The sequence below is a fragment of the Filobasidium floriforme genome, assembly GCF_021052385.1.
Source record: "Filobasidium floriforme strain CBS 6241 chromosome Unknown HD553scaffold_12, whole genome shotgun sequence".
Taxonomy (NCBI): domain Eukaryota; kingdom Fungi; phylum Basidiomycota; class Tremellomycetes; order Filobasidiales; family Filobasidiaceae; genus Filobasidium; species Filobasidium floriforme.
Genome location: NW_025763633.1, coordinates 754790 through 779841, shown reverse-complemented (window position 1 = coordinate 779841; position 25052 = coordinate 754790). Strand labels below are relative to the sequence as shown.

At 52.5% G+C, this 25052-nt stretch overlaps 9 protein-coding genes across 9 annotated transcripts; all 9 read right to left on the bottom strand.

Moving 5' to 3' along the window:
* Positions 1–2605: 2605 nt before the first annotated feature.
* On the bottom strand, positions 2606–5394 carry HD553DRAFT_44231 (uncharacterized protein). Its single transcript, XM_046184229.1, has 5 exons — positions 5268–5394; positions 5180–5199; positions 5087–5115; positions 4601–5023; positions 2606–4541 (listed from the first exon to the last, which is right to left on the bottom strand). The coding sequence occupies exons 1-5, from the start codon at positions 5312–5314 to the stop codon at positions 2697–2699; spliced, it is 2364 nt and encodes a 787-aa protein (XP_046036388.1). The 5' UTR covers positions 5315–5394; the 3' UTR covers positions 2606–2696.
* Positions 5395–5587: 193 nt separating this feature from the next.
* On the bottom strand, positions 5588–8389 carry HD553DRAFT_350450 (uncharacterized protein). Its single transcript, XM_046183532.1, has 9 exons — positions 8171–8389; positions 7873–8103; positions 7620–7790; positions 7307–7501; positions 7126–7223; positions 6988–7055; positions 6685–6910; positions 5927–6621; positions 5588–5853 (listed from the first exon to the last, which is right to left on the bottom strand). The coding sequence occupies exons 1-9, from the start codon at positions 8348–8350 to the stop codon at positions 5771–5773; spliced, it is 1947 nt and encodes a 648-aa protein (XP_046036387.1). The 5' UTR covers positions 8351–8389; the 3' UTR covers positions 5588–5770.
* A 1455-nt stretch (positions 8390–9844) lies between these two features.
* Positions 9845–10477, bottom strand: HD553DRAFT_342643 (uncharacterized protein; the record flags this gene model as incomplete). The annotated part of the gene is made up of 1 exon (XM_046182777.1): positions 9845–10477. One exon carries the CDS (start codon positions 10475–10477, stop codon positions 9845–9847), a length of 633 nt encoding a protein of 210 aa, XP_046036386.1.
* Positions 10478–11341: 864 nt separating this feature from the next.
* On the bottom strand, positions 11342–12118 carry HD553DRAFT_356438 (uncharacterized protein; the record flags this gene model as incomplete). Its single annotated transcript, XM_046183851.1, has 1 exon — positions 11342–12118. The coding sequence occupies one exon, from the start codon at positions 12116–12118 to the stop codon at positions 11348–11350; it is 771 nt and encodes a 256-aa protein (XP_046036385.1). The 3' UTR covers positions 11342–11347.
* A 622-nt stretch (positions 12119–12740) lies between these two features.
* HD553DRAFT_356436 (uncharacterized protein) lies at positions 12741–15941 on the bottom strand (the record flags this gene model as incomplete). Its single annotated transcript, XM_046183850.1, has 5 exons — positions 12741–14036; positions 14672–14699; positions 15139–15414; positions 15517–15706; positions 15847–15941. The coding sequence occupies 5 exons, from the start codon at positions 15939–15941 to the stop codon at positions 12817–12819; spliced, it is 1809 nt and encodes a 602-aa protein (XP_046036384.1). The 3' UTR covers positions 12741–12816.
* A 957-nt stretch (positions 15942–16898) lies between these two features.
* On the bottom strand, positions 16899–17594 carry HD553DRAFT_342641 (uncharacterized protein; the record flags this gene model as incomplete). The annotated part of the gene is made up of 1 exon (XM_046182776.1): positions 16899–17594. One exon carries the CDS (start codon positions 17592–17594, stop codon positions 16899–16901), a length of 696 nt encoding a protein of 231 aa, XP_046036383.1.
* Positions 17595–18309: 715 nt separating this feature from the next.
* On the bottom strand, positions 18310–20837 carry HD553DRAFT_312374 (uncharacterized protein). Its single transcript, XM_046180092.1, has 3 exons — positions 20634–20837; positions 18591–20364; positions 18310–18510 (listed from the first exon to the last, which is right to left on the bottom strand). The coding sequence occupies exons 1-3, from the start codon at positions 20743–20745 to the stop codon at positions 18399–18401; spliced, it is 1998 nt and encodes a 665-aa protein (XP_046036382.1). The 5' UTR covers positions 20746–20837; the 3' UTR covers positions 18310–18398.
* A 257-nt stretch (positions 20838–21094) lies between these two features.
* Positions 21095–22428, bottom strand: HD553DRAFT_272518 (porphobilinogen deaminase, dipyromethane cofactor binding domain-containing protein; the record flags this gene model as incomplete). The annotated part of the gene is made up of 2 exons (XM_046177765.1): positions 21095–21719; positions 21806–22428. The coding sequence occupies 2 exons, from the start codon at positions 22426–22428 to the stop codon at positions 21095–21097; spliced, it is 1248 nt and encodes a 415-aa protein (XP_046036381.1).
* An 84-nt stretch (positions 22429–22512) lies between these two features.
* On the bottom strand, positions 22513–24052 carry HD553DRAFT_272769 (uncharacterized protein; the record flags this gene model as incomplete). The annotated part of the gene is made up of 5 exons (XM_046177779.1): positions 22513–22850; positions 22948–22997; positions 23071–23406; positions 23473–23668; positions 23764–24052. Coding segments are annotated over 5 exons (1209 nt in total), but the record flags the coding sequence as incomplete, so codon positions are not given.
* Between the last annotated feature and the right edge of the window lie 1000 nt (positions 24053–25052).

The window sequence follows — 25052 nt, the reverse complement described above, 5'->3', positions numbered from 1 at the left end:
CTTCTAGCTTCTTTTCCTTCTCTTTTCTTTCCTTTCCTTCTTTCCCTCCCGTAACCTCTCGCTAATCAGAAAACGCCGACAGCGACAGGCGGCAGATGATGAAACGTGATCGCTTGCACCCGTCGAAAGGTGACGACAAGGCTTTTTCGCCCGTGATCGCTTGTCGTCCGGTGGGCCTTCGAACCTAAGCTGAGGTGAGATGAGACACGGGCTCGGGCTCTTCCTTGCCCGGAATTGTCAGAGACCGTTTGGTAATCGTTGCGATGACGTACGAAGATCGGCAGATCGTCGGTATCGGTGATGTTGATCAGGCGTGATGAATCTGAAACGCCTTTGCTTGCCGGCAGGAGAGGGAGAGGGGAAAAAGAAGGGTCCGTGCGTGTCTCGGAGATACCCAGTGCGAGGGGGGTCCTTTAGGTGGATCTCAGCGTTTGATCTTGAGTTGATGGCGGATTGAGGTTTCACCTGGAGTTGCGTGGCGTATCATGTTGAGAGTGAATATGTGCCAGATGTTCCAAGGTGGAATGAGAGTCCAGGTTCAACGTAGCCACGGTATCATGGTTGTTCATCGGTAGACACAAAGTCCAGTCAGCCGGTATGTTAGCCAGTCGATTTGGGCCGGCGAGAGGTCCGTGAGTTCAGACGAAAGGCAGGCGAATAGAGGGAAAAGATCGCCCCGAAGAGGTTGAATGCGTTCCATGGCCGATGGTTCATCGCATAGGTTCAGCGTAAGATTCCAAGTCGACAGGTTTGGGATGCGCAGCGAAAGACCCCATGGTCGATACAGTATCCATTGACGGACCATACGGTTCGATGTGGATACATTGAGCGGTGTCGACCATCATTTAATGGTGAGAAGATGGAAGGAGCGGAGAAGAGGAAAGAACGAGGAATATCAGCAATTCGAACCAGCTTGAGTGACTTCGCCGAATTTCAAACTTACGGATGATCGACCGAGTTCGATTTACGAGGTTGAATCACCCAGTCGATACCGGATGCGCGGATGAATCGCCGCGATGCTTTTAGGATCTCGCAAAGTTCCCGTCTAGGTAATTTGACCTGCTCGTACAGCCTTCAATCCTCTACGAAGCTCCTCGTAGGTCGGAATGGACAGCTCGATATTCCGCAGGTACAGCGATGCCGATATCGAGTCGCTCTCCCCGGTATGGTAGGAAGGGAAGACTCGAACGGTCCTGAAAGCCTGGCAGCTGCTCAGCCTCCAGGTCAAACAAAGTCTCCGGTCCTGGTACGGCCTCGAAATCTTCTGGGTAGGGCCCAATGTCCGACTGCGTTGTGGGAAAGTCGGAGAGTATAGGGAGACCGTCCGAGTAAGGTTGGTCCCGCCTGTCACAGAAGACGATCGCTTGCTAGCTCGTCGGGTCTTTCTGCTTTAGCTCTATCAAACGGACTCGACCGATTGACGAACCGGGCCAAGATAAATCGAAGATATTGAAGGGTTTCCTTTTTTGAACGAGCCAGACCTATGGCGAATGATCATGATGACGGTGGGCACCGTATAACGTAGAGTTACAAACTAAAGTGGTCATCCCCCAGACCCCACCTCTCGCCTCTGCTGACCATTTCCGCCTTACGGCTGTCGGCCCGTCTAGCACCTTCTCGTCCTCAGTGCGTCACACTAGGCTGTGTCGGCTCCGTTCGGTTGTGGGAGGAAAGCCTCTGTCCCGGGCAATAGGATGATTCTACGGGGAGAACAAGGGCAAGGAAAGCATCCTCGCAGTTACGGTGGGAGGCAGGAAGTTTCCTTTGGTTGTCATATTGGCAAACCTGGCTTCGGATTCAGACGTTTACGATTACGCCGGTATTCGCTCACCAGCTCGAGAGGGAGGGCGCCTACGCCGTGCGACGGCGTCGTGTGTCACGAGGATAACACGACAACGCCGACGAACGGCGGCTTGAGAGGTCTCGGAAGCGAGTTGACGGCACAGAGATCAGCGGGAGGTGGGATATACTTCCGAAGCACAGGGAGAACCAGACGATGGTGGGTCTCTTCACTCTGAGACCAGTGAATGGCGGGCAATCGAGAGACAAAAGAGGTCCCTTGTATCGGGTGAATGAATAACAGATATCCACCTATCCACATCAGCGATTCACGTCCAGGGCCACACAACCTGTGTCATCCGGTCCAGATGACTGACGAGCAACGAGTGGCGCCCATTCTGGAATCCGTCTGTGCACTTCTGGTTCCTCTGTGTGAAATGCAAACGGGCAAAAGGCGTCGGCGTGGTTTCTGGGGTGGTCGCGCACGATACCCCTAGCACAGCACCGAGAGCCACGACCCCTGCCCTGAAGCTAAAAGTGGTCAGCTCGCAACGGATCTCGCTGGATCTGCTTTTCGGTAGGGAACAAGGGATCTCGCGCATTCGCGCGGTGATTAACCTTTTTGCAGCCGCAAGACAAGGTCTCGCTCGGAACGACATTTTCTCCCGAAAGAGTTTCGAGCTTGATCAATCTGTCTTGGCAGCCCAACTAATGGCGATGTGCGTGGTACACTAGTCGCCAGTCGTCAAGCGAGATGCCAATACTGCAACAATACTTGACATATGCGTTGATGAGACAAACAATCGAAAACCCTCCTGAGCCAGTAACAAAGGTAGCAGTAGGTTACCGATCCTAATTCTCCGATCAAGATCACCCGCAGCGGCGCGCCGGGACGGCGCACCCCAGGGTTATTTTGACTATTTTGACGGTATTCGCGATAAGATTTCGATAGCGTCGACGATAAATTTAGCTCGACTCCCTTCCGGACCAGTTTTGAATGTGGGCTGTGCCGTCTCTGTCGAATCCTTGACCGGCTCGCGGAAAATCACCCCGTTCAGTTCCCGCACGATATATTGCTGATCTCTCGACTCTGGCGGTTGAGCGCAATTCGGTAGCGATCCTTCCACCATAAACTCTTCGTGGTCACGCCCTGATTTATCCGCTTCTTCTGCCTGTGCTCTCTGCTTGATCTCCTCCTCGGCGATCCGACCTAGCGTCTCCCTTGCCTCTTTCTTCATCAGCGCACAGACCTTTTGTACAGAAGAGCCTCGCCAGTTTGCCCAGATGACATCGACGATATGAACCTCCATCTCAGGTGCCAATCCAGTCATGGTGATACTTCCTCCAGCGACGATAAGAGGTAACGGCGATGGAGTGATCGGATGTGGATACCGAAGGATATCGCAAATACGGGAAAGCAGGGCGAGGTGGGCAAGAGAAGTCATAGGCAAAGTCGCACACGATGCGCATGTCACTGCGACCAGCAGGATCTCTATTGCTCGACCCAGTTGAGGAAAGATGTCCACCAGCGCCATGTCCTTAGGTTTACCCAGAGTATTGATGGCAAAAAGCGTATGCGAAATATCCGCCAGGTGATGGCAAGCAGTGTCGATTTCTCCTTCAGAGTCTTTCGTGATCGATGAGGTTGGCATGGTGGTCGCGGTCGAGTTCCAATTCAACGTCGGGGTGAATTTCGGCTTATCAGACTGAACGCTGACCACAGTGACCTGGCGAACCCCGTTCTCGTCCTCCTCCATCTCGTTATTTAACAACCCCGACATGTCCACGTCAACGTCCGGCGACGCCCTGTGATCCGGTAGACCGGCTGTCGATGCCATAAAGCCGTCATGCCTCGACATGACGCCGTTGCTAACGACAGTCTCGACCGCATACGGACTAGGAGCTGGGAACTCCGTCCCACTTGTCGTTCCGAAATCTCCTATCACGCTGACAGGCCCCGTTACATGGGGAATCGAACCGAAATGTTGGGTCGGGAATGGCGACTGTGGAACTGAGTGAGCTCTTTGTAGAGACGAATGCGTTCGATACGCCGCTGCCTGACCTAATCCAACGAATTCCCAGGTTGTCGAACTCATCTCGGAGGGAGGACGGGTATCCCGGGAATCGATATGCATTGGTGTCAAGGGACTCGAAGCGTAATGGCTCTGTGTGATGATGGTTTGCGGGTCGTAAGGCTTTGGCATGGGGATAGACGTGCTCCAACCGTTTGTTGTGGGTGGTCTGACCAGGGCCATGGCATCGTCGAACGTCGAAAGCACCGGTGTCCTGCTAGAGGCGGCGAGATCCAAGCCTTCTGTGAGATAATGACTCCGAGGCGAATATGGCGGTGCTTGAGAAGCCAAGAAGGATGTCATTTCGAGTGGTGGTAACGATGAGACAGGCGGCATCGAGTTGCTCCTGGCAAAGAACCGCATGTCGGCCGATTCTTCAACCGCAAAGTGGATGAGCGTCGGGGAGTCATCTTCCGGCACCACGTTCGTCCCAATCTCGATCTCGACGTCTTCCTCTTCAAACGGCTGTTCGTCGTACGGATCCGAATGTACTTGCAAATCGGCAGGCGTTTCCTCGGAGATGGATTCCATGATCATCTTGTCGATTTCTGGCACCCGATCCTCGACAGGCGGTAAGGGAGGGATAGGTAGCGATATCGGTGTGAGAGACGGATTACGAGGCTCAACAAGAGAGAGAAATGCAGATAGATCCAGGCTGTTAAGGTGTCCGTCTGCTTGTAAACATTGCAGCTATGGAGGCAGACATAAGTATCGATTTGAGGATAGATCTAGCATCGTGAACCACTCACATATTCCCTTGCGGTCATCAACAATTCCTTGCCTTGGGCATCTCTCCTCACATAGCCGCTACCACCCTCCCCCCTCGCTCTGATGAACCCTTTATCGTGACCATTGTCAGGACTGTCTGAGTAGCTGTAGGTGACATCGAGCTCGCCAGCGTCCCCTCCTTTCCTTCGTTTGGTAGGCCGCTTGACCGGACTATCACGCAGCCTGCTAGGTCCTGCTTCAGGTTCCTCCTTTCTCTCTGGCAAGAAATCCAAGCCCGACGAGTCCGCATCTGATCCGTTCTTTTCTTTTCGAACTCTGGTAACTTCGGTCGGTTCTGCACTCGCCTTCCTAGGGACTACTTTTCGGCGAGCTCGAGGAGCATAGACGCAATTCCACCCGCTTTGCCTACACCTTACACAAGAAGGTTTGTGCCCTGAGCATTTCTGCAAGTGGTTCCTGGTGATCAGCTAGAGACACGTCGGTTCTTGCACCTATTATAAACTCACCTGCTTGGCACGATGACATGCATCGCATGCTAAGCTCAGGAATTATGTATTAGCTACCTATCGATCGCCCCTGATACCGGGGATCGTCCTCACATTTCCTCAGGGTAGTTGGCCTGGTCAATGGAGTATAGGACAAGGTCAGGCCACTAAGCGAGACGTATGCAAGCTTGTATCGACTTACCGGTCTTCCAGCTTGGAGGGTGTTGATGATCCGGCATCACTCATCATAACCAGACAGGTTGTTCCATTCCGAGCCTCCTGCTGCCTAGATGGTCTAATACTTTGAATTCCAGCTAGATCTGCATCTGATCACTTCTGATACGGAGCTTGCGAATCATCATTGAGTGCGATTAGATGGTAGTTTGTAGAATTTGTAGCTGATATCTAGTTACACGTAGTTGTGAAAAGGACGCGCCCCTTCAACGGCAAGGTTCGCAATGAATCGCAATCCTGCATCCTCTGAGCTTACGGTTTCTTGATCAAAAAGAAAGCTCGTGTGATCATACAAGGCAGTACGAAGGGCGTGCGAATGGTCCGAAACTGGCATAGTATTCGAAAATGCAATCGGCGATCGTAACCGCATACAACTTCTCTCGAGATTAACCCAGAACACGAATCCTTATCCCGTCCTTCCGTATGTAGTATCGTCTGGTTCTGCATCATCCCGCCTGCTTTCTCAATAAGCTATACACCGATAGCATGCGCTTCGATCCCCGTAACACGGCAGCCCTTCTTGCGAGGTACATTATCCGTCAACTTGTTGCAACCTGGACGGTATTCGGTAATCGAGGTCAGCTGCTATACAAACCCACCTGTCCATCGATACCATTGCCCACTCACCCCAGGCCTTGACTGTCTCAATCTGCTCGCACCCATCCAGGATCGCCTTCATGGTAAAGTCCGTCAACATCCTACACCACCCGACGTTGAGTTGTTTCAAGTTCGGACAGCTGGTCCCGATGGCATTCAAGGCTTCCTCCGAGACCGTCCTCCATCCCTTGATATCAAGCTTCTCCAACGACCTTCCCGAATGATCCAACAGTGCGCCCAGAGCTTCTTCTTTGAGGTCGTGATTCATGTTAAACTCGGCTGCGAACAAGCCATCGTGTCCATGCTCTTTCCAAGCCTTGAAGAATTCGGCCACTCCCTCGTTGGTTATCCCGCTCTTCTCGTATAGGTCGTCTTCCTGGGGCGGAGTGTAATCGGCTACGTTGGCCATGTTGAGCCGCCGGATCTGCGGACAGTTCGGGACGATCCCTTTCATCAAGACCTTGTCGGTGAGCCGGATGTGATCCTCCAAGCTCAACGACTCCAGATTGGCTCCGACTTGCTGCAACAAGTCGATCACCGGCTGATCCGTCAGCGACGCATGTCCAGGAGCCGAGAGGTCAAGCAGCTCCAACTTCTTCAGTCGACCGATGATGGGTAGCCAGTCGTCCGCTAGCAAGCCGAATTCGCGCATCTTGAGCTCCTTGATGTTCGGACAGTGCTCGACCATGGTCTCCAGGCATTCCTTGTCGAATCTCGGCGACTGCCTATGTTGCCATCGAATCCCTATTAGCAATCGATCCATCTGAGAGAGACGACGTTCGACTCACGTAATTAGCAATCCCTCAAGCGTCTTCCCCTTATCCTTGAAGAACCTGATCCACCCTTCCTTCCTGACGTTGAACGGTCCCCAGAGCTCGACCCTCCTGAGATGAGGCAGAACCTGTCCCCACTTGATCATCGTATCCGTATCCAGCTGACCACAAAGCTCGAGCGAGAGTTCTTCCAAGTTCGGGCAGAGGGCAGCTAGGGTGACGTAGCTCGCCGGGATGAGATCTGGGATCAAATATGGCATGTTTTCAGTACGCGTGGCTGGCATATGGACGTGCAAGGGGGTCGGTATGCGAACTTACTGGTACAATCATACATCTTCAACTGGGTCCTCTCTGCAGCATAAAACAACGTCGCCGTATCCGCCGTCCTGCCCCGCAGAATCAACAGAATCGCATCAGCTTCCAAGCCAAACAGCTTCGCGATGGAGCTTGACTCACAATCTCCTACTTTTCGAGATGATCCTGCACACCTTGTCCATCGACTTGGACCCGATATTCCCCAGCGCCTCTACGTCCTCGATATACTTCCCGATCAACTGACCAAGCCCGATGTAGAAAAATCACAATCAGCGGCCCATTGAGCAGCATCCCGCAGCTTCCCTTGAGGCCTGGTACTGACCTTGATGCAAAGATCCCCCAAAGGCAAAGCCCCCTTGATCTCCTCATAACTGATAACCTTGGCTCGCTTCTCCTTGACAGCCGGTTTCCTCGCCGTCTTCTTTTTCGGCTTAGCTAAAGGGTCTATACCGAAGGAGACGGTACATTCGTAACATAGGTAGCCGGTTCGTGCTGGATGAGGCTTCGTGTAGGCGGTCTACGGAGGAGAGTAACGGTGGTATGATGGCGCGAGGTAGTGGGGACAGGTGATTCAGCTTTCCCATTCGTCTAATCACCTCGAGTGAAAGAATCGAAGGGGAAGAGCGAGGACGTACGACAGTGAACTGGACCTCGCATTTCCCGCAATTCATGAACTCCCCAATCGCCCTCAAGCTGTTGGCTACGGTGTCATCCACGAAGTCATCATCGTCGTCGTTATTGATCGTCTTCCTGCTCTTCTTCGCTGGCACGAAGTTGTCGTCATCCAGGTCGTCCGAGTCGATATCCTACAAGGTAGAACGTAACAGCTATCGAGTGTCAGAGATTGAACAGGCAGATGAGCAGCGATTGAAAGAAAGCGGAACTCACATCCTCGACCCTTCCTCTGCTCGGTTTCGCTCTCTTGCTCCCCCTCGGAGCAACAGCCGGTGTGACGCTCCTACTCGCCGCATCTTCCGAGCCTCTCGAGTTCGAAGGACCCGCTTGTGCTTGAGGAGTCGATGGTCCTGCTTCTTCAGGTCCAGGGGTAGTAGGTTCAGCTGGAGGTTGTTGAGACGAGCCCCATCCTGAACGACCGATTGTAGCTTGAATGCCGTGTTCCTAGCTCACGGCAACCATCATTCAGCTTTAAGCCACGAGGTCAGATATAGTGTTTCGCTATACTGACTCTGAGGAAACTAGTCAAGGCAGAAGTAGGACCGGCGACATTGTTTCGTCTTCTCGCTACAGGAGGTGGAGGAGGTGGAGCTGCTGCAGCAGGGGCAGGTTCGGCAGGTGCTTCTTGAGGCGGAGGGTTGGCCGGAGCGGGCGTCGCCGCGCTGGAACTTGCTGCACTGCGTCGAGCCATCGTATATAATCGAATCTATATCTATGAGAGTCCAATGAGAGATCGATAAGATACAACAATCTAGGACATCACAACACAATTATCATTGCAAAGTTCTCCATTCTCGGTCTTCAGTCGAGTGGCGACTGCTGATCGTCGGAACCAAATGATCAAGCAATCTGCTTCCGAAGAGCTTCCGCCTCCTTGCGTTAACGTCCTTGCTCAACTTCTCTCCAGGTCGGGATCGTTTCAGGATCTGCATCGTTGTGATGTACCCAGTCAACGGCATCCTTGCCCTGAATCAAGTCCGACCTGAGCTTGACAAAGAGAGGCCATCCCGGACAATCGCGCTCGATGGTCTGTATCCAGCATTGGTATAGTTCCTCAATGATGTGGTCTCGCAGCTCTCGCTGCGTCGCGCCACACGCGCCTTTCAGCACCCAACAACCAGCCTCTGAAGTGCTGGTCTGCGTCGAGACGAGGACGAGCACCCAGGTCTTCCTCAGGTAGATAGCCCTTTCTACGTAGCCCACCGTCTCCCCTTTGAACTCTACAAACGACTTTGTCATCAGATGATCATAGAAATGCGGAGCGAAACCATATCGATTCTGCACAGGCTCTTCGGACAGAGCGCTGAGATCCTCGTTTCCCGACGCAGAGAGGTCGGACTCGTGGTCAGACTCTTGCAAGACTCAGCAAGGGACTCGTTCTTCCAGAGTTCTTTCCTGGTTCGATGTCCCATTGGTGGCAACGCTCGCGGTGATGGCATCGGTATTTAGGCTCATGATTGATGACTTGACGGGTGGATGCGATATTCCAGATGACACCACAATAGGACCGACAAAAACCTGCTACTTTATACCTGTATTTATACGCTTTTCTCTGCGTACTCCTTTGTGTAGTGGGAGATCGGTGCGCACAAGGGAATGCATCGATGCTTTCCTTACATCCTACGCACTCCATTCATGCAACGCTCTCCTTTCTTTGATCGGGGACCAAACATGCCTAATCGATGCGGTCATGACGATGCCGTGTCACACATGCTGATACTGACTGCTGTCTCGTTTGTACTGGGTACATCTGGGAATCTTTAGCTTTCTCTCTCTTACTTCGATTAGGAGAAAAATTTTAGCTTTGATGACTATTTAGAAACCATGCGGTAGCAGATTGGTCCGACGTTACCTACTGCCGATATGTGGACCTAGGTGTGAAAGGATTCGCGTCTTATATAGCTGAGCCTTGAACACTGGACTGGTTCGACGTGAGCGGATTCGAGCGTGTAGCACATGAGACCCATACGACACGCTGACACAGCATGATACCTGCTGAACATCGCAAAAGACTGTAGCCTCGTCATAACCACTTGCGGGGAGCGAGAACGGTCATCAGACTTTCGCATAACACTCCAATAGTCAAACTAAGGTCTAAGAAATCTACAAGTCCTTCTCATCATTCCTGGTCGGGTGGCGACTGCCCATCGTCGGAAACCGATTAGTGCTTTGAATGATTCCGACATCAACCTTCCAGCATCGCCTCGCCTCCCTCCTCGAAGTGTCTCGCCTGACGCTGGTATCTCTCTGCAGGAGACTCGTCGGTCCAGGCAGGGACCGTCTTGGGATCATCCTGCTGATCGAGATGAAGCCAGAAGATCTGTCCCTCTCGAGGTGTCAGGCTGAACCCAACCTTCGAGAGGAAAGATCTCGCCGAGGTGCCGCGCTGGGTGTTTTGCGACATGCACTCGGAAACTTGGGAGATCATGTCTTGTCGATGATCGCCACCGCCGTAAGAACCTTTCAGCACCCAACATCCTTGGCCCGAGGTCTCTGAGGGGAAAGCTACCAACGCCAGGACCCAAGTGGTTTTCCGGTAGATGGCACCCTTGATGTACCCGACCATCTTCCCGCCGACATAGACATACGAGACAATCATGGCTGGATCGTAGAAATGCTGCGACGCAAGTTTGTATTCGTCTAAACTATCGTGGGAGACTTCTGATCCAGCTTCTGACGCCTCTTCATCGGAAACAGACTGATCGGGGATGTTTCCCGTATCATGCGTGTTCCTCGAAGAAACGCCGTCCTCCAGTGTCTGTGGCTGAACCGAAGTCCGGTTGCTGCATAAGCTGTTGGCGTCGTTGTTGGAAGACATGGTCGCGATCGAAGAATTCTCTTACTGATCGATATGAGCAGTTGCATTGATACCAGGTCTCGCAATTCTATAACGAGATCCAGCATTACTTTCAACACGCCATTTCCCATATTTATACGCTTCTGGCTAGGATGTTGAGGTTGGACTCTTTTGTCGGTGGCGACTCCGCCTGCAAAACGGAACACACTCATGCTTTCCTTAGATGATGATTACTCCTTTGTTCTAATGAATGGAGCTCTTCTATCTGGTCTATCAAAGCATCATGGACATGCCGCGCCAATGAGGTAATGATAATGCGGTATGTAACGAGCGTTGAGGCGGATCGTGACCTCAACTGCAGTTTCGGAAGGGAACTGGCGTATCTGCGCTTACAGTGAAGCGTGGAGATTATGCCATCCATGCCGAGAGTACTGAGAGAGAAATCGGACATCCACCGAGTTCAAACATACCATCACGAAAATCCCGGAACAACCTTTTTTTCGGTCCAAGTTTAAACGTCGAATTACGCATCTATTCTATTGGCGAAGTCACCATCGTGAGTATCTGCCTGGAACTAAACAATACTCGACTTCATGATTTTCGACCGCTCGTCTTTGTATGTAGCCCTGTGACTATGGAAAATCGATCGGATGTTGCTTGGCGGCTGACGGAAGATACGAGAGCAGGCGAGACGCAGAGATGAAGATCCACCATGAGTTAGCAGCTGAAGCATCTGGCGGAATGTCTATGATAGTAGTACAACAAGAGCTGATAGAAGAGCAATGTCTATGATATTAGTACAATAAGAGCTGATGGAAGAGCAGACATTTCTAGCGGACAACACTATCAAGAATATCATCACACCCAGATGAAGATCGTCCGACATGAGAATCAAGAGTAGAGCTTATCGACCTGTTCCAGCGAGTCTCCCCAGCGATCGGTACTGAACCTTGGCAATACGGCTGCCTCTGGTCGGTCAATCTCAGTCCAGAGCTCACGTCCCTCGTTCATCCACATGGACGCTTGTGCCGCCAGCGTATGAACCTTGCTGCCTTTATCGCTGAAGCCGAGCAGTCTCACTTGCAACCGTTTCCTCATCTCTTCCTCGGCATTCTCCTCCCAACTTTCTAAGAACGTCGCGCTCTCAACCGTAGGCGTAGTCCAGATAGGCAACGTCCCGGATAAGACGATATGGAATCGTCTAAGGATTTCTTCGTAAGTAGGATTAGGCACTGAGACGATCTTCAGTACCAGAGTCTTCGTCCGATCAACTCTGCTTCGATATACTATCCCCTCGATGTAACCGACCACGAAGACCTCTTCGTTAACCGGCTTTCCTACTTTAGTGACTTTGGACAGCGGGTCGTATCGCACCATCTCGAAATCAGATGTATGCGGAGGTTCGCTGGTTCTGCCTGACCTGTCTGACCCTGATGCGCCGATCGTGCTTGGCTGGTCCCCCGAGGCTTCGCTTCGACCAGGTCGTTCGACGTCGTAAGCCAGCAGGCCTGAGATACTGAGTCCACTATCATCGCTATGAGAAGACGTGGCCCTGGAGCTCATGCCAATCGAAGCTCTTGCGGAACGATCAGTGTATTGCGAGCACAGCGTTTCCCCATCAAACGAACGGGACGACTCTGGCATAGTACTGGAAGGAGGCATACTTGGTCGTGGTATGTATGTGACGGAAAGGATTGATTTCTGGCTGATCCTTGCCTTCAAGGAGGAGGGAATGAGGAGCTCATCGTAGCCTCTTGTCCGCTCCCTATATACTCTGAACGCTGAGTTCATCACGCAATATTGTCTAGGATGGCAGGAGAGCACGCTCAACAAAGGAAGTGATACGTCTCGAGAGTGACACTAAATCCTTCGCATTTTACGTCATACGCCACCTCTCGTCGACGACCGCCATGTGACGATATTGTTACGTCACAACATGATGTGATGCTCGCAGACATCAGGGAATTCCTGTCAGCCGACAGCGCGACAGCGCGTGCTCTGGCTGCGACCTCGTCAAGATGAGCGCCCCCAAGGATTTTACTCGGGCCTAGATGTGACGGGCGGAATATCCTGCTGGAAAAGAGTCTAATAGATTCCTCAGCGACCGGTACATCATTATCCAGCAGAACAGGGACTTCAGTAGACTTCGAGCTAAAACCGGCTCTCGCCCCTCTTCCCTTCCTATACTAAGTGTTCTCAGACGTATCTCCTGTATGTTACACTACTGTTACATTCTTGACAACATAAACTGACTATAAAACCGAAATTACTCATGACGACGGCCCTGGAACGATCGGAATAAGTGTGCGGCTCGCAACAAATCTGTTGCACTGGATCTGGCTCACCGATCATCCTTCCTCTCACAGCAATACTGTCTCTGAGTCTGACATTGCAGGCATTTCTCCGTCCACCCTGTTGCAAATGTCGGCCTCTAACATCAAATACACTGTTCGAGTGATGAGATGGCGCTGATCTCCGAAGGACTTGGTTCTGGCGAGCATGGCTAGGTGTTTCTTGGCAGCATCCAAGGGTATCTGTCCATCGTGGACCCCTTGGAATATCATGAACATGTATTGGCTTCCTTCCCCCGTGGGCTGTCTGCACTGAGGGCCTTCGATCTCGTACCATCGCAGGACGTCGATTGGCACATTGAATGGTATCGCTCTGAGGATGAGCAGCACAGTCCTCCGCCGGTGGAAATAGAAACCTTTGATATATCCCACAGGATATTCCTTCAAAGATTTCTGATGCAGAGTAGACCATATCCAGGTTACCTTGCCGTCAGGATGATAATACCCTTGCGCTTGCTTTTCCACGTGGACAGGGATTGGCTGTTGCACAATCTGACGATGGCTGGTGAAGCGCTCTGGTAATCCATGTGCAAGACTATCTGTCCCGAGGGTACTGAATCGTTTCGAGGTGTCACTTCCCGCGATGGTGTCGTCACCGTTCTGGCGACTTGGCAACTTGAAATCGGTGTCATCGGCTGTCGTATCGTATTGCGAGTCATAAGATTCATCGGGTACTTGGCTCGAGCGGATCCTCTCGCAGCCTAAGAAGCTTCTCGGCGGCTTGAAAGAATTCCCTTGTACCAGTATCCACAACTTCGTCCATGAACGCTCTGTCAAGTGGGCGCTGGCATAATATCTGACTATCTCACCGAATTCTCCTATCGGCGTTCCTCTGTCGACGAGCCCTTTCATCTCCCGAAGAGTCCTCCCTAGACTGTGAGGATAGTATCTCGATGAGAGCACACGGCATCCAACCTTTGTTTTCTCAAACTCCTTCAAAGGAATCGTCAAAAGCACGAGGACAAATTTTCTGTCGCCTTCGTAGATCATGCCCTTGATACAACCCACTCTGACAGGCTTATCAGCTTGTCCGCCGATATTCGCCTGCACCCAGGTCACCTTGCCGCGTGGATCGTAGAAGCGAGTGACATCTAACATCACATCGTGGTAGTCATCTTTCTCCGCATCGATGTACGAATATCCGCTTACAAGGTCCGGCTGATGATTGGCCGAGCTGAGCTGATCAGTGGCCGTCAAAGCATGCCTTGACGATAGACTTCTCGGCCCGACTAGATTCGATTGCGAGGCCGAGCTGGGAGGCTGCTGCGCACTGGTCATCGGATCGTGTTTGTTTGACAACACAGAAGTCATATCCGTGTAAGTGGAAGCTTGTCTCCGTGAGGTTTGAGGCGAAAAGTGGCGGGGACGGCGTGGAGCCATGATATTCCGGCACGAGATTCGGTTTGAGTGTGCAAAATAGTATAGTGTACAGTATGATGGAAACGATCAGGCAGATCAATGTCAGTGGGATCATAGACCTGATGTTCGTAGCCATACTATATACAGATCGATCAACCACCTTCCCGCTACGTCATCCTCTTGGTGTTCCGCCTGCTTGTCTCGTCCGTCACGAATTGCGTATAAACAAAGGAAAGCTGAAACACGCAACATGTCCAGCGCGGCGCGCTTCCCGTCGGGTCGATCAATCCAAGCGGAACCGTCAAGGCTATCTCTTGTAGATATTACTTTTGACTCAGCATCATATCAGTTCGCCATTCTTCTGAGTAATGATACATTTCACTACCTCATGGTACAATACAGTGCGGAAATGAAACAAGGATCATGACATCTTTATCGTGGCTAGAAACAGGGGCGGCGTCAACCTTCGTGAAAGCTGCACTCCCCTACGTTTGTTACGACTTACCATCAATACATCTTCCATACTCGTTCCCCTACGCGAATCGGACTAAGCTCCTGTCCATAAAACCGAGGAATTTGCCCTTCGACAGGAGTCCATAGACGACCAATCCGATCACGGAGGGCTGAGCGGGCTACTCCTGTAATTTTGGAGGTGAAGGTTCCCAGAATGTCGCTTTCCAGTTCGTCAACTCTTTTCTCGAGGTTGTTGAGAGCCGATCCTCGGAATTGTAACAGGATATGTATATTCTTCTCCGGTAACTTAACCGCTCTCCGAGGAGCCAGTCCCCGATGGGCGCCGCGCGTTTCTGAGGAATAGTCGGGGAGAGCGTAACTCGGCACAAGGGAATGCAGGGCGGTAAGGATTAACACCCAGGTGTCATGCTCTTAGTGATGCATCCCTTTGATGTGACCGACTATTCCTTCGTTTGTCGAGCCCGCACCGTCTGGAAAATCGCAAATCACCCAACTGACTCTTCCTCTATGGTTGAAGTATTGATTGGCTTGTTCTTCGATGTCCTCACCAACCTTATACAAGAAGGTGGAGCGACCCAATGACCGCTGCATGGCAAGTGGCTTCGTTCCCGTCTCGGAAAGTATGCTGCTATGGTCCTCCTGGCCGTATTCACTGCCTGTTTCACTTGGATCTCGATCCCGCAGGGTGGAAGCAACGGAGACCTTGGCTGGTCCCCAATGGCCTTCGGCAGGGTTGTATTCGAGTCGAGTAGCGTAGCTTTCTGGGGTGAGGGGCTGCTGATCCTCAATCATGCGAGTCCTCATCGTGAGTCTCGAGCTCGAACTGTGTAGCGAGTCCCCGGATCTAGGAACCCGTCGGTCATATTGCTAACTCACCACCAACTCACTATTGGTGTGAGCGATCGAGGTTGGCGGGCTGGACTGACGTTCATCGGCATCAAAGATGCCAGATGCATCATCTTGTCCACTGGACGACTTGGTTCGCAACCTTCTATTGCCCTTCCGTCGACTCAATCTCGAGCCCCCCTCACCAACTTCGGAACCAGAAGGAAATTCAGGCATCGGACTATAGAAATCGAAGTTCTGTCTTGCTGTGAGTAGTTTCTACGGGGCAAGTGGATAGACAAGAAAAGAGACCTTTTTCTCCGCTGTCTATATACGTATCTCATCATCCCGGTCGCATCTAGACAACACGCTTGTTCTCACCGATCTCGCGCTTCTGAGCCAACCGCGTTTTGACAAAGGATGGCTGAAACACGCGGCGGGATCAAAGGGAGGTACAGTTTCAACAGGGCAGTCATGCGGAATATGCCGGATTTATACGGCACTGGTCAAATTCTTAGCCTCCTTGCAACGTGAAGTCGTTCGGCAGCGGCGAGAGCCTTCCACATAGTAAGGATCGTGTTTCTACAAACGTTCTAGTGTTCCGTCGTCAGAGCCACGTCTTCGGGTCAGTAAGCTTTGGCAGTACTCTACTGTAACGTTTTGCGATTTCGCGTCGTGTCGCAAGATGCTGCATATCCGGGTGGAGCCTCGTGAAAGCCCACGCTAAATCAGAACCGATATCCCTTGACACTTGTCAAGTACAAAGCGACTATACAACTTGGATCATTCGGCAAGATCGCTTAACTAGATCGCAATTGGGAAGGCAACACAAGCTTTCGGAAACAAATCGAGCTAGCCTACATGCTCAACAAAACGTTTCCGATTTTTATCTATCAGAAATCCGTCCCACCTTATTGTTCGGAGTCTGAACGAAGGTCGTAAGGTCTTCGATATGATTCCTCACCATACTGCTGAATGGTTCTGGAACGTAATAAGTAGACTACATGGATACAGCGCCAGCGCATGAGTGGACCACCTCAATAGTGATTGGCCTGTGGAAGACTTCTAAGCAGGATTGATCCTCGACATCAGGATCCAGACACCCGAGGACCGTTGCAGCAACCTGCATGGACTTTCGCATCCTCCTCTTAGGTGTTAGTCGAAGCTCAAGGCCAGTTATAAGCGAGGTTATCGAATTTCCCCTTGGACAGGGTTGACTTAGACTTAGATTGACTGCTCGATAGGCAATAGCTGCCCCGGCACTGATGAAAGTCATACGTGTCCCGGACAGCGTCCCTCAGAAAGCTCCAAATCCATGATCACGGTTTCTAGCACGATGCGCCTGCAGTAAATAGCTATCTGTGATACATCGACTCGAGACACGAACAAAGCGACGACTTTGACGACTATAGAAGACTTTTTGATTCTCTCGCTTACCATTCTATCTGCCCTATCATCCCTTCCACATAGATGAGCTTGAATAAATCCACCCGATCAAGCTCAAGATATGCACTCTCGTATGCATATCTGGCCCATGAGTCGACGGGAGATGCTTCCGCCCGTGCTTTGAGCCATTCCACCGCACTCAAAGGCGACTTCCAGTAACTGATAGATTCCATCCCTTCGTCCTTGTTCTCCTGCATCGGCGCTACCCTGATAACCAATAGACAGAAGGTTTCCTCCTTGCCTTTGACCCCGAATTGACCCATCCAATACTGAGTGTACTTTTTGTCGTGGTATGGTCCGGTCAACATGGACTCGTGATATTGGGTGAACAGTCGGCACAAGAAACTCTGTTTCTCCCCGTCTGCAAGCGTTTTGCTGTGAACGATCGTCTGCTCTCCCTCATCCCCGTGATAAGATGTGTTGGAATCTCCCCCTAATGTAGTTGAGCCGATCGAGACAGTGGCAGAGGGCATGATAACGGATTGGTTAAAGCTTGACGTAGACATTGAGTGTGTCAGGGTATGTCCGAGTTCAGATATAAGGATGACCTGGAGGTCCAGGAAATCGGTCTCGCGGAACTGTTGAGTGGGAACAAGCTGGGAGGTGGCAATGACGAGCTCTAATACCCTTTCCAAGGTCGATGGTTCACACTGCGCTTTTCCAGTTCTCTTTGTTTTGGTCATTCTTTTGTTGCGAGATACGTCTTTTGTTTTCAGCGACCGATTTGCGGCTAGACACACGGGTGTCAAGGTTTAAAGGCAACCTTTGAGGCTGGCTGAAAGCTGTAAGACTCGCCCTCGGACCGCCGACTAACTTGGCATTTCTGCGGCGGATGAAATTCCTTTCATAGGATGCGGGACGCAAATACCGAAACACGGGACGGGACACAGCGGAAGTTAAAAGATCGCAAAGGAGCCTTTCTGCGTCGGCAGCTAGCATCAAGTCGGTTCGATGACGAGTCAACATCCAACTCGACACAGCCCGATCCCAACTCAACCCCACCCAATCATCTTCGTGCCAGCGTCTTCAGCCCAAGCTCCGACCTGTTTTAGACAAGAAGCGCGGCATTATGCCAGTACATCTAGCAGTTATGATCGCTGCTGTTCTCCCATCGCGGCGACCTCCCATCATAGTCGCCTTCGGTCTTGTCAGGTTGCGACGGGTTCTCATATGATGAGCACAACGAAAACATCACCATAGCGAGAACGCAAATTTTATCCAAGCTCTTTGAGCGAACCCCAAACAAGCTGTCTAATTCCACACAGGAATTACCTTGATAGAAAGCGAAAGCGTTCTCACGGCGTTCTTCAGGGATCTTGACATCTTTCTCTCTACGCATACCTGTTCCAATCTGAACCAACGATCCTACTCCACGCTCACAACATACAGCTCAGGTCATGACGACAATGATAATTTTCCACGCAGACATAACGTTGTCGTCGTAACTCGCATGGCAAATCGAAAAAAATATATACAACCACCGGAATCTACATGTTGCGGACCTTTCTCTCGACCTTTTTCTTGGCGCGGTGCGTACTGAACCGGAACGCCAGCGAGATCTCGTGCCAATTCCTCTTGATGTTATCGATACAACCGGGACTGTCGGCGTAAAAGCGAAATGTCGTCAGTTTCATAAGCATTGGTATAACGTTAACGGAAAGAATATCGCTGCGACTCACGTCCACTCGGGCTCCTTCTGATCCTCTCTCGTACCTCTAAACTCCATCGGCCTATACTTATCCAACTCCTCTTCTCCCGCTCTAAACTCCCTCTCTCCCCTCGCCCAACGGGAAGGCAAGTACCCCATATCCCCTCCACTAAAGACCGAGGACGAAGCGTGTTGCACGCCCGAGACCGACCTGCCGGCATGAGCGTCCGCTTGCAGATGGTGCGGGAACGAAGAAGCGTGCGGTTGTGATTGCGTCGAAGGTCGTCTCCCCCCCGCACCAGCAACGTACATCCTCGACGACTCGCCCGATTCTCTTCGTTTGCCCTTTCCACCCGACTTGATCGAGCTCGCCGGCGATTTCCCTCGTCTCTCGCTAGAAAACATCGGGTTGAACGGAGCTATGGGCGGTCTCAAGGGTTCTTCCTCGATGACCACATCGTTCACCCTATGCGTATTCGTGTGCGCATGTGTAGGCGTATCATGATGGGACACCTTGCTGGTCCGATGATGATGATGTTGCGGGGCGTTCCGTTCCTTGATCTTCTGTGCCGCTACCTGCGCCGGAGTGGCCGGGAACAACAAGCTCCTCGGCCGTTCTTCCAACCTAGCCAGGGCGGAGGTATGCGACGTTTTCACCGAGGACGAGTTCCTCTGTCCCTGTCCTTGTCCCTGACCGTACTGGTTGGAAGACGGATGAGACGATGTCGGCGAGAGTGGCCCATTCGCATGAACATTGACGTTGATCCCATCCTTGAACTTGGCATGCAAGGGCGAAAGCGGATCCCCAAACTCCGACTCGCCCCCAGCCGGCCGAGGAGAAGTAGCCGAGATACCGGAATCGTACTCGCTCCAAAGGGTATTCGACCTCGTCCTCGTCCCCATCGACTCGGGATTCTCATTCCCATCGGCATTCACATTCGGCGAGCCGTACCCCTGGGTCTCATCCTCGTGCTCCTGGCCCCTCTCGCTCTGCCCTTGTGATCGAGTTTGCGACTGAGACATCCTCCCGGCCCTCGCACCCTCAAACCCACCCAACCCGACGAAACTCCCACTCCCCTCGCTTCCCACCTCGCTCTCATCCTCCCTCGCCGCCCCAAACACCCGGCGTTTCTCCACCTTCCGCCTGCTTAGACTCCTCACCTTCTCAAACGGGTCGTACTCTTTATCGTGTAACCGGCCTTCTTGGTCGATATACACGCCTAGGGCACGTGAAGACAGTTCCTCTTGTTCGTCCTCCGAGTTGGCTCCATAGTTTTTCGGGTTCGATCTCGAACCTGGTGGGTTCCTTCTTGCGGATCCCAGGCGTCTTTTCGTCGCTCTAAACGGCCCTTCTCCTCCGTTCTCCGCGGACGAAGAACCCTTTGCGCCTCCAAGAGATAGTTTCTCACTAAAGTTCCTCCCTAACCCCAACTGCGCTCGGGAACCTTCATGGCTCAACCTCCTATTCCCCGATCCGCTACTCTGTCTCCCTAACCCCAACCCGGGCCCGGTGTAGCCCGTATCAAACGATTTCCTCCCAGCCGAGAGCGGGGGTACGACCGGCCCCAGTCCTTTCGCCGATTGCAAGATCCCCCCTTCTCCCGCCACTCCCAAGCCCAAGCTCGTGGATTCCCTCTGTAAATCCCGCCCGCTCTGAAACTCTGTGGCGAGGAGGACGTCTAGGGCGGCATTATCGTTGGCGGCTTTATGGTCTTTTCTGAACTTGGCGCGGTTGACAGGGGCGAAGGGCATAGATGAGCCTGGGTCGGGCCGGACGTGTAGGTGTGTCGAGTGGGCCGATGGGGCTGGGTTGTGAATGTTGATGCAGTGTAGAATGATGACGATGATGTGGGCAGGGATGAAGATGATGATGACGGGGAATCAAAGGAAGAAAAGCCGGATGATAGAGTTCAGATGAAGACGCGCAGCAAGCATGTCAGCACGCTTCTCCTACACCTCGCAGCCGACGAGCATCCCGCCTCTTTCTCAACTCGCAGCCCTCATCAGAAGACGAGAATCCTACACCCTCTCTGCTCAACGAACGCTCGTCGCTCGAGAACTTCATCGGACTAACCAGGTCGATAAGTCCTGAACAACGGTCGATCGTGTTCATCGTGCGCGTTCGAATTGCTCGCGGATGCGCCTCCGCGGAGTCCCGTGCTTGAAGGCGTCTTGATGAGTGGCATAGGACGAGTGGTGTTTGCTGTTGCTGCTTTTCTTTCTCTGTGCTCCTGTAGCTAGGTCGATGACATGGATTCAGTTAAAGTATAAGCGGTGGATGTGGTCGATGTTTGTTAAAGAGGTCGACACAGTGACACTTGATCGTCGAACTTGCTCCTTTCGGAACAAACGCGTCACTCTTCGGAACCAAATAAGGCAACTATCCCCGGCGGCCTGATCGCCTTCGGAAGCATTTCTCTCGGCAGCCCGCTCTCACGCTATCAAAACAATTCATTCCATGGTGATGACGTGTCATTTTCTGCATATTCGATTATGAAACAACTCTCGCGCTCAACGTCAACAGCCCTCAAAGACCTACGCCAACCCCTGCTCCCTCTGCTGCCTGACCAAGTTGATCTCGTCCAAGATCTCCTTGCCTCCCTTGCCCATCAGATCTTTCGCGACCCGATGACCCCACTCCTCGGCCTCCAAGAAACCCTTGACGAGCACCCACCCGGCATCGTGTACGACCTGTTTCTTCCCATCGAGCGAGGTCACGCAGGCGGTCATGTGCAGTTTAGCGAGTTTACCTCGTCCAGACTGATGCAGTAGCGGGGCATCGTCCTTGACCTCTTCCGGGTCCTTGTCGAACGGTCGAACGAGATCCTCGATGTCGGTCTCGGAAACTTCCTCGATAAACGCCTCGACCCCAACGGGTACCGAACACCCCCCTTCCAACTCTCTCAACAACCCCCTCTCCGCCCCCGTCCCCCACTCGGCCTTCCAATCCCCTACCCGTCTCAGCGCTTGCTTGACCCTAGCGTCCCCCGCTCGGATCTCTAATGCCAAAGCTCCCTGACCGACGGCGTAGAGGATCTCTGGAGACTTCATCGTACACGTGATCCGGTCTTGCCAGCCCATCCGGTTCATCCCTGCCGCAGCGAGGATGATGGCGGAGAACGGGCCGTTCGGGTCGTCCAGCTTGCGAAGACGGGTGTCCCTGCGAAAATGCAAAAAAAAACGCGCATCGTGCACGATCAGCTCTTGTTCCGATAACCTGTGAGAGCCACCTGCTCTCCGACTTACAAGTTGCCCCTGATATCCATGACCTTCAACCCAGGGTACATCTTCCTAACCTGTGCGATCCTCCTCACACTACTAGTCCCTACCACACTCCCCTCTGGCAGATCGCTCAGCCTCTCATACCCCAGTCCCTTTTTCACGACGAGCGCATCATGCGGGTCTTCCCTCGTCAAGATGGCTCCGATTTCACAGTTCTCCGGAAGTTGCGTAGGCATATCCTTCAAACAGTGGACGATCACGTCGAGTTTCCGTTCCATGAGCGCCTCTTCCAACTCTTCCGTCCACAGGGATTTGGCGATCTGGGTCTTGGCCGTAGCTTCTTGTTGCAAGACCTCGCTCTGCCCAGTTCCCGCCTGTTGGTTCGTCAACAAGTACAACGGATCCTTCTTGTTCCGATCCCCCGCCACGCTCATCGGAGCTACAGGGAACGAATACCCCGCACCGGGATGGAGCGAGTCGAGGATCTCGGCGACGTGGTGTGCTTGGATGAGAGCGAGCTGACTAGCCCGTGTTCCCAGTGGGAACCTATCCTTGCCTTGTTCCTCGTTCCCGTGCTTATAAGTCGGCTGTGGGGTTCGTTGTTTCGAGACCCCCGAAGTAGAAGCTGCGGAGGTCGTATCCTGCATATCACTGGACATCTCCCTCAAGACGTCCTCGACGACCTTTTTGAACTCTTCCTTGGACATGTCATACCCCCCGAGGGTCTCCACGATCTTTTCCCCGATCGGTCCCAAATCCTCTTTCGGCACTTCCCATTCGCTCAATTTGGTCTCCATGTCGACCGTCTTGAGGAACACCTCGATGGACTCGCCCACCGTCTTGGCAACCTCTCGTTTCTCTTCCGCGGACATGCCTTGGACATCCTCGATCGTGTACTTTTTGTTCTTGCCTTTGGGCAGGAATCGGGAGGGGACGAAAGCGATGGCCATGGCAAGGTAGTCGAGGTTGTCACCTGACAATTTGGCCGAGAGGTGTCGGACGGAAGTGGCTAGGGTCAAGCATGAACACATGCCGTGCGGGACCGAGTAGGTCGCTCCGAGGGCGTGTCCTAGCAGTCAGAACGTCAAGAAGTAGATCAGCATGAAGTGTCTTGAGCTACTTGACGGCACGATATCGTTATCAAGGGCTGCAGGAAGATAATTCACCCAAAGCATGTGACAGTCCCAAAGCTCCTACGCTCGACAACGGCCACAACCTAACAAAGCCCCACCCGGAATCAGCTTACAACCCTCATTCCCAAAATCCTTCCAGAGACACCTGCTACTCACGCCTCCCAAGCATCCACCATCAACCTCGTCCTAACCCTGACCTCCTCCTCCCCCAATACCCCCTTCTTCTCCCTCTTCCCCTCGAGCTCATTACACTCCCTCAGACCTTGCATCAACCCTCTAATGCTCCACAGAGCCATATCCTTGACCCCCTTGGGGACTTTCGGACGATAAAGGGTTTCTACGGCGTGGTCCAGTGCGCGGACACCAGTGGAGATGAGGAGGTGTAAAGGGGTGTAGAGGGTAAGGAGGGGGTCGTAGATGATAATTGAAGGGGGGAGGGAAGGGTTGTTCACGCCGACTTTCTTGCCTTCTTCCGAGGTGTACCCGGCGTTCCTGCCAGGGCAGAACAGATGATGTTTAGCTAGACACGTCGGTTCAATCTGAGAGAGCGAGGCTCACTGAGTAGTCTCCGCCACGCTCAACGTGGTCGGCACCGCAATATGAGGCAAGAACGCTCCCTTCCCACCTTTCGCTTCTCGTACAAAGTAGGAGATGGCTTTCGTGCTATCAATAGGGGAACCGCCGCCGATGGAGAGGAGCAGGTCGATCTCGTTATCTAGGGCGAGTTGTTTGGCTCGTTGAATGTCCTTGATAGCTATACAGCGCAAGTGATAAAAGGCCAGACATATGGGGTGCCATTAGTACTGCAAGCTAAAGACAGAGAAGATGACGAGAGTGCGACGGGCTTACGAGCATGTTGAGCGATATCCGAAAAAGTCAACCCATAAAACCCGGCTTTCATCAAGACCTTTTCCACATCCTTGATCACCGGCGTCTTCTCCATCAGACTCCTCCCGGTGATGATCATGACTTTCCCTTTAACATCCTCTTCTTTTACGTCCTCGCCATCTTCGCTGTTCCGAGCCTGGTTCTGAGCTTGGGCGAGGAGGAACCGGATAGAAGGCAAGAGCTGGGTCACTAGCGATTTAGGGCCGTAGTGCACCTTTTTGAGCGGAGTCGGGGTATAGGCCCCGAGCATCGTCGATGAGTATGTTGATATCGAGTCAGTCATGGTTTAATGGATGCCTATCAGTCTTGACAAGCCTGACAGGTTATCCGTCGAGTCGAAGTCGAAGTCACTAACTCGAGTGATATTTCGAGATCGGGTCGTTCGGTGACCAAGCTCTCGACTTTACCCACGGTTTGCTTCCGCCATCTCTCGTCATCAGGTTCGGGGCGATCAGGTTCGATCTTTGTCGCGAGGTAAGTTAGAGCTCGAGGATGAGGATGAATCGGTCGAGATGGCTGGAAAGGAGTTCAAGGACGGGTCGGTTGAGATGGCTGGAAACATGGTTGGAATCGAGGTCGAATCCGCGGAGGAGAAATGCTCAGGCGAGGAAGACGAGGAAGACGAGGAAGGGAATGAAGACGATGAAGACGATGCATACCAGACGGACGATTCCGACAACGAACCGGATGATACCGATGACGAGCCCGACTACCAACCTCCTGCCCAGAAGCTTCGCATGTTGGTTAAGAGGTGTAGCAGATACCAAGCTGAAGATACCAATAACGAGTTCGACAAGGAGTACCAGCCGCCGTCCCAAACCCACCATATGTCGGTCAAGAGGCGTAGCAACTACCAAACTGACGAGTCCGAGGAAGAGTACAGTCTCCACCGACCCGTCAACAGGCCTAGCACCTGAGTAACGAATCGGCCGTATGATGGCAATAATCGATTCTTTCTCGGATAACTCGTTGACATGAGACTGTTTCTTGAATGGTCACATCTGCCCGTACCAATCGTGCCCGTGAGGATTACTTGTCTCGGCAGTCATCTTCAAGAGAAGGCTGATGTAAGCCGATCTCTGCTTGTCCGGCAGCGCCACTACCTGGGTGCGTCCAACGTGTTTTGGGAATGATCATATCCTCTGGACATCTACATCACCCGGATGTACACATTGGTGAGGGAGTTCAGGTTTCTCAGATAATTACGGGGCGGTAAATGTGTTCCGGAGGATAGATGACATGATTAGGTA